Source organism: Hipposideros armiger, unplaced genomic scaffold, assembly GCF_001890085.2.
Source record: "Hipposideros armiger isolate ML-2016 unplaced genomic scaffold, ASM189008v1 scaffold_533, whole genome shotgun sequence".
Lineage (NCBI taxonomy): Eukaryota > Metazoa > Chordata > Mammalia > Chiroptera > Hipposideridae > Hipposideros > Hipposideros armiger.
In genome coordinates, this window is record NW_017731883.1 from 726,936 (window position 1) to 736,320 (window position 9,385).

Here is a 9,385-nt window from a genome sequence, read left to right on the forward strand (position 1 = left end):
GATGTGAGCTCACTCCCGCTTCCCTGCTCCCGACACCTCCAGGAAGCGTTCGCCCGAGGTCGCGGGCCGCTCGCTGCCAACGGGCCGACTGTGGAGTCAGCAGGCCCCGAGCCGGAGCCCCCCGCCCTGGTCCGTCCCGGCGCCACACGCAGTAACTGCTTTCCAAATGGGTACGGAGTAAAAGCGGGCGGCTGCGGGGCCAAAGCAGCGCCCCGCTGCTCTACACCGCCCCCCACCCGGGGCCCGGGACCCGGCGGGGGCAGCTGGGAGAGCGCGGGCCCGCACACCACGCCCCACCGCGTTTCCGGCCGGTCCACGTGACCGCGCGCGCACGTGCTCGGGCCTCTCGCGGCGAGTCGCAACCTAGGCCTGGCCACCCGGGGCCACTGCCCACCTAGAGCCGACCCAGGCCGGGTGCGGGAGGCTGCGGGCGCCCAGCAGAGCTGAGCAGCAGGCCAGGGTGGGCGAGCAGAGGCTTCGCCATGAACCCCAGGGGCTTGTTCCAGGACTTCAACCCGAGTAAGTTCCTCATCTACGCCTGCCTGCTGCTCTTCTCGGTTCTGCTGCCCCTCCGCCTGGACGGCATCATCCAGTGGAGCTACTGGGCCGTCTTCGCCCCCATATGGCTGTGGAAGCTTCTTGTCATCGCAGGTGCCTCGGTGGGTGCGGGCGTTTGGGCCCGCAACCCTCGCTACCGCACGGAGGGAGAGTCCTGCGTCGAGTTCAAAGCCATGTTGATCGCTGTGGGCATCCACCTGCTGCTGCTCATGTTCGAAGTCCTGGTCTGCGACAGGGTGGAGAGAGGGACCCACTTCTGGCTGCTGGTCTTCATGCCACTCTTCTTCGTATCGCCTGTGTCCGTGGCTGCCTGCGTGTGGGGCTTTCGACACGACAGGTCGCTCGAACTGGAGATCCTGTGCTCTGTCAACATCCTGCAGTTCATCTTCATCGCCCTAAGGCTGGACAGGATTATTCACTGGCCGTGGCTGGTGGTGTTCGTGCCCCTCTGGATCCTCATGTCGTTCCTCTGCCTGGTCGTCCTCTATTACATTGTCTGGTCTCTCCTGTTCCTGCGGTCTCTGGATGTGGTTGCCGAACAGCGCCGAACACACGTGACCATGGCCATCAGCTGGATAACGATTGTCGTGCCCCTACTCACTTTTGAGATTCTGCTAGTTCACAGATTGGATGGCCACAATACATTCTCTTACATTTCCATATTTGTCCCCCTTTGGCTTTCATTAATAACTTTAATGGCCACAACATTTAGGCGAAAAGGGGGCAACCATTGGTGGTTTGGTATCCGCAGAGATTTCTGTCAGTTCCTGCTTGAAATTTTCCCATTTTTAAGAGAATATGGGAACATTTCATATGACCTACATCATGAAGATAGTGAAGATGCTGAAGAAACAGCTGTTCCAGATGCTCCAAAAATTGCTCCAATGTTTGGAAAGAAGGCCAGGGTAGTTATAACCCAGAGCCCTGGAAAGTATGTACCCCCACCTCCCAAGTTAAATATTGATATGCCAGATTAAACTTGTCTTCTCGGTAGTGCCCATATATGGAATAGAAAGCATACACACACACCCAAAATCTACCTTGCATTTGCCTCTTTTTTCATCCATCCCAAACCTGGAACGGAAAACAGGCTCCAAACACAGCCATCTCACACCTTGTTGGAGATTGATGCCTATCAGTGACTCATCAGTATGCGATCCATAGATGTAGGCGGTTATTTGAATATATGGTTATGGGGGCGGGGGGCGGGGTGATGTGTGAGAGAACTTGCTTTCCAGGTTGCTGTTTAAAGAGCTAGCTGGGAGCAGTAAGTTGAATTGTTTTGCTAGATCCTCAAGTGAAATAACTACACAGTTGGAGTGTTTTTTAAGTGGTACTACACCTATCAAAAGTATTGTTTTTTTAAAAAGTATTTTTATACAGTGCTAGCCTAAAATTGTATATCAGATTGTGCCTGTTGTGACATAATAGCAAATGTAAAGAATTCTCTCTCCTACCATTAGTTTATAAACCTCATAGTTGTTATTTTTAGCGTTCCTGCTGTTAAAATAGGTTTTCTTTGGGCTTTACTGATAACTGGTCTTTGATAGCCTAATAGGTGAATTTTTCTAATGCAGTGAATTCATGCATATATGATATTTATATGAATATTTTAGCAATGTAATATGTTGATTTCTAGTTCTATGCAGTACAATGTATTGTTAAAGTATTTTTTTAAGTTTATATGTGAAAATATATGTCTATTGCAGATGTCCTTAAAGATTGCTTAAAACTTTAATATGTACCCAGTGTAGGGTCTCTCGGAAGTAGTAGGCATGAATATAGGGACTGAAAATCCCAATAATCTTAATATTCAGGTGTTAGATGACTTGGTCTGCACAATTTTAAGGTCTTTTTTAGAAGGAGCCACCATCCTTTGGGAACAGGTGACATGCTCTAGTGTGGTACCAAGCCATAAAGTGACAATTATCACCGTGAATTTTTCCACACAGGTAGTAACATCTCTTCAGGAACAACCGAACTAAGCAACAAGTGGTTTGTCCATTTCTAAAAATCTTAAGAGTATTAGTTGGCTATAATATCAAGTATTAATATGTCATTGGGAAGCTGGAGAGAGTGGCCTTAACCAAAGATAGCCAACAGGGCCAGATATTATTTTAAGGTCCAAATTTTTTGATCTGTCAGCAACAGGGAAATAATAGTTCAGGCTTTTGTTTTTGTTAAAAATAAATACAGTGTTTCTTTAGGTACTGGTGGTACACCAGGGAATCAGAAGGGCAAAAATCAGATCCTGGGAGCATAATATTCTGACTGAGAACAAATAAATACTTTCAAAAGGAGGTTAAAATAAAAAAGAGTATTGATATTATTACTGGGAAAAAGACGAGGGAGTTCATTTTTATTAGCAATTTAGTAAAAATGATCTAAATTGGGCTCCATATGAATGAAGGAAATAAATTACCTGGTGAGGGAGCATGCTAGCAACAAAAGCCAAGCTTCGGGCACCTGAGTACCTGAAAGCCTGAGGATGGTGCAGCTCACTATAGTCAGCTGGGATGGAGCCAAGGCCACATGCTCACATGCACGTGCTGTCCGTTTACACCAGCCATCAGAGTGGGAAGCAGGCCTGAACAGCAGTGGATGTAACATTTCGTAAGGAAGGATTCATTCATTTTCTCAAATATTTAAAGCCAGACATGGTGCTAGGAAGTGCAGATCCATCGGAGAGCAATTCAAATGTGGCTCCTGCCCACGTGCACAAAACATACTATTAAAAGTGACAAGGTAGGGCTTATCACATCAGCCTATCTGTAGGAGGGAACAAGCCGAGAGCAAGGTATGCAAGATGAGTGGAAGGATGCTACTGGCCTCATGGTGACCTTCACTTGGAACTTCAGGCCCATCTTTCTTTTCAGGAGTCCAGTGTCCCCTGATCTCCCCTCCAGTAATATCTCAAAGACATGGACTTACTCTTCAGTAAGGTTTAGGAGCGGAGGAGCAGGTTGCTGGAGGAATTGAAGGGCAGCGTTGGCAGCAGTGGGATCACCAGTTCCTCCTGGCTACAGGGTTAGGCTAGAGGCTTGTTGGTACCTAGAACAAGCTCCTAATCATATGGACCCCTTCCATAGTCACCTGACCTGCCTTACCTCCTCTACCCTAAGGTGGCCTACTATTGGAGAGCCAGTGTCTGAATGTGATTACAAGCTTTCTCACCCAGGTAGGTCATCTGCAGTCAGACCTCTTTCCTGCCTCAAGACCACTTAAGTAGGAACAGGTGGAGTGGCAGGTTGTAGAAAGTAGTTTAGTCTAAAAATACAGTCTCAGCTGTGCCTGCAGGTTTACCCAATTGCCACGCACCTCTGACTTCATAGTATTTAGCATGTGTCAAATTCTGTAACTGTAGTTTCTCCTGTATGATGATATATTAGATTTTACTGCAGAATAACCTCAAAAATCTCAATGGCCCATGATTACAAACTCTTCATTCTCGGGTGTACATAGTTGGCTGCAGCAGTTAAACTCCAGGCTGTGGGTCTGATCCAGGTCTCCACAGGCATCCCTTATTCTATTCTGAGTCCCAGATGAAGGAGTAGCGTTCCCTGGGACGTGTTCTTTCTCATGGCAGAAGCACAAGAGGCCACGCCAAACCCTGCAAGCACAAATACGGCCCTTGCTCACATGTGCTGTGTGTTAAGTGTAGTCATTCCGTTGGACAAAGCATGAGATCAAACCCAACCTCAGTGGAGTGGGCCAGGCCACACCCAGGGAACTGACACAGTCTGCACAGATGTTGCAAGACACCGGTAGATAGTTTTTTTGGGGGAGGGGTCTTTTTTTTCTTTTATTTGTTCTACAAGATAGTTTTAAAGATGGGAAAGGAATAATATTTTTCCCCTCTGTTTTACAAACATTCTGTAATTTTTGGAAGTTAATTGTTTAATATTGTAATAATTAGAAGGGAATCTGGGGCGGGGGCGGGGGATTTAAGGTGAGATGAGGAAAACCCTGTATTCAGACCTTTCTGTAGACTGGAAGGACCCTGGAGGCTCCACACAGGACAGTTTCATGACAGGACTACACTGAGGGCTGCTCTGGGGGGCTCTGCAGGCTGCCTTGGAAAGGTCACGCCTGGGCATGGGGAAACCAGCTGGGCAGGAGGTGCTGGAAAACAAGCAGCAGCCTAGAGAGGCCTGAGCAGCACACTAGATGCGGGAGGAGGCCGTTCTTCTCAGCCAGCCCTCCCCAGGGGTCTGGATAGCACACGTGAGAAAGTCCCCATGTCCAACTCAGTAAAAGAAACTCGGGAAGATACAGGTGGCTCACAGCCTGACAGGAAGGCTGCGATCCAGCTCAGCAAGCACACTGGGATCAAGAGAAGGTGTAGCCAGAAACCCAGGCAAAGGCGTACCTCAGGGGCCATTGGTGAGGATGCTGCAGCCACATGGCACTGCCACCTAAGTAGTAAATGCCACCGGTGTCACCCCCACTGCCATGNAGTGCTGAGTGTCAGAAAGAATCCAGTCTGGTGCAGACTGACTTGTGTCCCTCCATTCATGTTGGCCTTTGGAAGTCACACAGGCGTGGCTATCAGAACTCATCTCCACCATCCCAGAGCCAAACACAAAGGTCTTGGAAAAAAAGAGCTCTGCTCAGGGGCAGGAGACTGGAATTTGAATCCACCCTGGAAGCCGGGTGACCCAGGACAGGTCACTGATCTTCCTTAGCCTTGGGGATGTTGACGAAAGAACGTCCAGCCTATAGAAAAGTTTTATAAGAGTTTATCTGAGCCAAAATTTTGAGAACATTCCTGAAAGCAAAATCTCAACAGATTGAGAAAATGCTCTGGAGAATGGCAGTTTTGCAGTTCCTTTAATGCATTTATTATCAAAGGAGAAAACATAAGGAAGGTACATGAAATCCTCTGGTGATAGATGAAGGAAGTGGGAGAAAGCAAAATGAGGAAGTCTCTAGGATTGCAGAAAAAGCATAAAGGAGGCCTACTTCTTTTACATTGGTAGGTAAAGGATAGTTAATAATTAACATTTACAGCACATAGAGATGGTATTCGGAGAACAAGATAACAATGATGGGTTCTGTGGCCTTGTGCTGGGTGCTGGTGCTGGTGCTTGTGCCTTCAAGGGGTCTAGAAAAGAAAATTACTCTGACATTTCAAAGGTGTTTAATCCTAGATGCATAAGTACAATGGACAGACTCATTTAAGGTAAAGATTCACCTTTGCTAAAGAAGCTACATGCCTGGGAGGTGACTACCCAGTATGACCTGCCCAGCTAGGAATTTGTGAGCAGGGGTCACCTTTGTCAGATCACTAAGGTAGTCACCACAGTGAGCAGTGATGGCCTGAGACACACGGAGCCCTGAGGGTGGCTGGGAAGTTCAGTGAGTTTCCCACCAGCACTCCCACCAGCCCAGGGGTGTCCCCTCCAGCAGGCAGTTGCTCTGGCAGTCCAGTATTCCTATCCCCATCCCCTGGGCACAGCACCCCTGCACTTGCTTGCAGGAACCCCCACGTGGCTGGCTGTGGCCTGGACCATGAACCTCACAGGCTTTCCCATACTCTCCTCCCCCAGGGCTGAGTTTCAGCTGGGCATGCCTTTGTTAATGTCTATACCCCACGTGCCGCATCATCAGTGGGCCAGGCAGATGGAGGAGGCACCCTCGGAGCTCCTCCTCCAGGAGATTAGCGTCAACCTCACTCTTCTGCTAATGCTGGCAGCTTCCAGAGTCTGGCCATGTCCTAAAGGCCCAGGCCAAACCTGCAGGTCTCCCCTCAGTGCACTGTCTGTGTTGGGTCTTACTGAAGGTCTGCAGATGATGGCAAAAGTCTGGCTCTTCATTCAAGTCTTAAGGAAGACTTCCTTGGCTACTTGGGGTCCCTTAGCCTCAGTACCACCTCCTCCAGGAAGCTTTCCTGGACCACCACCCCCCTTCACACACACACGCACACACACACACACACACACACACACACACACACACACACTAAATGAGGCATCTCTGGCTTTCCCCTCTCATAGCATTTACCCTGCTACAGTAACCCAATCTGTTTCTGCATCTGCAACTTTCCAGGGCAAGGATCTCCTCAAGGGCTGGGCCACTGCTGCTGTCCCTGGTTCAGTTTAAGAATAAATGGCTAGGTGAATGGGTGTATCTGTGCCAGCTCCTGAGCCATCTCCTGGACTATCCAAAGGGGATATGAAGTGAGAAGCTGGAACTGAGAGAAGGGAGGTTGGAGGAAGCAAGGGTGGTGAGCAGCAGCCAGAGCCCTTCAGCAGAGAAGTTGTGCTCAGCAGCCAGGGCAGGGCAGCCACTGGGAGTGGCAACGGGAAGGCAAAGGTTCCAAGGCTGTCACAGGAGCAGATGGGCAAAGGCCAGCCAGAGCCACCGACACGTACATGCCAGGCACAACCAGGGACCTCCCCGTGTGTTTAACCCTGGGGTCGGAGGGTGGCATGGGGCCACAGTGGGCATGGTTCTAGAGCACAGGGCTTACTGCTTTGACCCCTGAGCGGCCAGCCAGAAACTGAAAATGTGGTTCCAGGCCCCAGTGGCAGAACAAAGCCCAGAGCTCTCTCAGCATGTCTTGGACCTTCCATCTCCCTGGACCGCGAGGCCTCGGCTGGTGGGACCCTTTCAGCCAGAGGGGGTTCCAGTTGGGGCCAAGGCCTGGACTGGACCTCTGGCCACAGTGTAAGTCGGGTGGAGGCCTGGGAGCCAGGCATGGACAGTGCCAGCCCACTCCTCCTGAATGCCCTGGCCCCGTTAGCCATGGCTGAGGCCTCCTGGGCTCTCCAGGCCCAGGGTAGCCCAAGGCTCCTCCAGCTGCCCCCAGCGGTGAGTTCTGGCTGCATGCCACCTCCACACCTCCCTACCTGCCCTTCTCCCTCTTTAGAGCGGACACAAGTCATCACCCTTGGAGGTGCCTTTGTTTCTCAGTGGTGCTCTCATCCCAGCAGCACCGAGAGGCCAGGATTAGCAGAGTGGGTGACATGGCAGCCTCAGTGCAACGGTGTGAGGACCAGCAGTCCTTACCTCCCCCTGTGTTCCCCTAAGGGAACCATTGCACCTCCACTGGCTCAGGGGCCACCCTGTTGTGTTTTGATGTGTGGTTGAGCTCAGGTTCAAGGCCCAGGAAGATCGTGGGAAGGTGATGGCCACTGGGGACCTTGAAGAGGAAGGAGAGGCCACACCTACCCCAACAAACAAGCCCAGACAGGAAGTCGCTTGATGTCAGTAAGCTCACTCCTGTGACTCAGGGGCTAGACTGATTTCCTGTCACTCGGGGAAGTTCACCATGGGCCACAGGCTGCTCAGCCCTCCCCATTCCAGCCCAGGAAACAGGTCAGTTCCTGAGGTGGACGCTGAGCTGCAGCACTTCCTGGGTGGCCTCCTACAGACTCCAAGAGCAAGAGTCTCTCCAGTCCCCCTGGGGGCCCAGGTCCTGTAATGCCCCATGGCGTGCCAGGCGGGGAGGTTGCTTTATTGCATCAGCCCCCATTTCATCCTTCAGTTCTGAGACGGAAGGCCTCCGCCCTCCCTGACCCCATGGTGTCCTAGGGCTCCCTTTGGACATTCTCCACAGTTACCAAAATCACTTGTGCAATTTGTGACTTCCCCCAAAGTTGCTCTGGGAAGGTTGGCTAAGAATGAAAATTCATTTCTTTTTCTCAGTGAGTTCAGAAAGAACTTGAAGTTTCTGCCAGAACAGTTTCTGCCTCCCCCTTTCTAACTGGAGGTTTGAAATATGATCTTGCAGTAATCCATTACTTTATCTTCCTCTGTTAATTTTGTGTACGTTCGGTTTCTTTTTTCTTTTTTCAACAATTTTCAAAGAAGTATTTAACCCAGCAGCATCAACTCATTTCTTTAAAACTGCTTTGGTTCACCTTTTAGGAGGTTTCCCTGGTAACATCCAATCCCAGGTCCCACGTCCTCACTTTTCTTTGTGGGTCTTGATTTTGTTTACTGTTCTCTCCATCCGGTGGCTTCTTCTGCCTCCCTGAAGATGGCAATGGTCCTCCAAAGAATCTTCTTGTGCTCTTTATGGCTGTTCTTTCTTCTGATGGGCTTTGAGGGCTGTTTGAGTTGCAATTTCTGCAAATTCGGAAATTTATTATCTCACATGACTTTAAATTCCAAGAGAGGACTGCCTTCATAATCCTTTGGTTCAGTAGCTTAATGACATCATCAAGGACCTCCATCTTTCCATCTGTCACTGCCTTCATGGTGGCTTCATCTTTAGTCCAGCTGCAAGATGACCACAGCCAGGTGCAGAGAAATCAGAGAACGCATCTCATCCGTCAGCTCTTCTTTTTGACATACCCATTTTTTTTGTTTTTAATTGTGGTAAATATTTACATAACATAAAGTTTGCCATTTTTAAGTGTACAATTTAAGGGCATTAATTACATTTGCCCTGTTGTGCAAAAATCAGCACTACGCATTTCCTAAACCCTTTCATCATCCCAAACAGAAACTCAGTAGCCGTCACTCCTCATTCCCTTCTCTCCCCAACCCCCCAGGAACCTCCATTCTACTTGCTGTCTATGAATTTGCCAAATCTAGACATTTCAGATCAATGGAATCATACAATATTTGTCTTTTTGTGTCTGGCTGATTCCACTTAGCATGTTTTCAAGGTTCATCCATGGTATAGCATATATCAGAATTTCACTCCTTTTTATGGCTGAATAATATGCCATTGTACGGATAGACCACATTTTGTTTATCCATTCATCTGTGGACATTTGGGTTGTGTCCACCTTTTAGCCATTGTGAATAATGCTACAACGAACACTGGCACACATCATCTTTTCAAGTCCCTGTTTTCAATTCTTTTTTTTTTTTT

General features: G+C 49.2%; 1 protein-coding gene across 1 annotated transcript; it reads left to right on the forward strand.

The window, feature by feature from the left end:
- The first annotated feature begins 17 nt into the window (after positions 1 to 17).
- TMEM185B (transmembrane protein 185B) lies at positions 18 to 5,007 on the forward strand. The gene has a single exon (XM_019668707.1). It carries the CDS (start codon positions 483 to 485, stop codon positions 1,533 to 1,535), a length of 1,053 nt encoding a protein of 350 aa, XP_019524252.1. The 5' UTR covers positions 18 to 482; the 3' UTR covers positions 1,536 to 5,007.
- Positions 5,008 to 9,385: the final 4,378 nt, after the last annotated feature.

Coding starts and splice junctions, on each gene's coding strand:
- TMEM185B (XM_019668707.1), top strand. CDS start 483: ATGAACCCCAGGGGCTTGTTCCAGGACTTCAACCCGAGTAAGTTCCTC.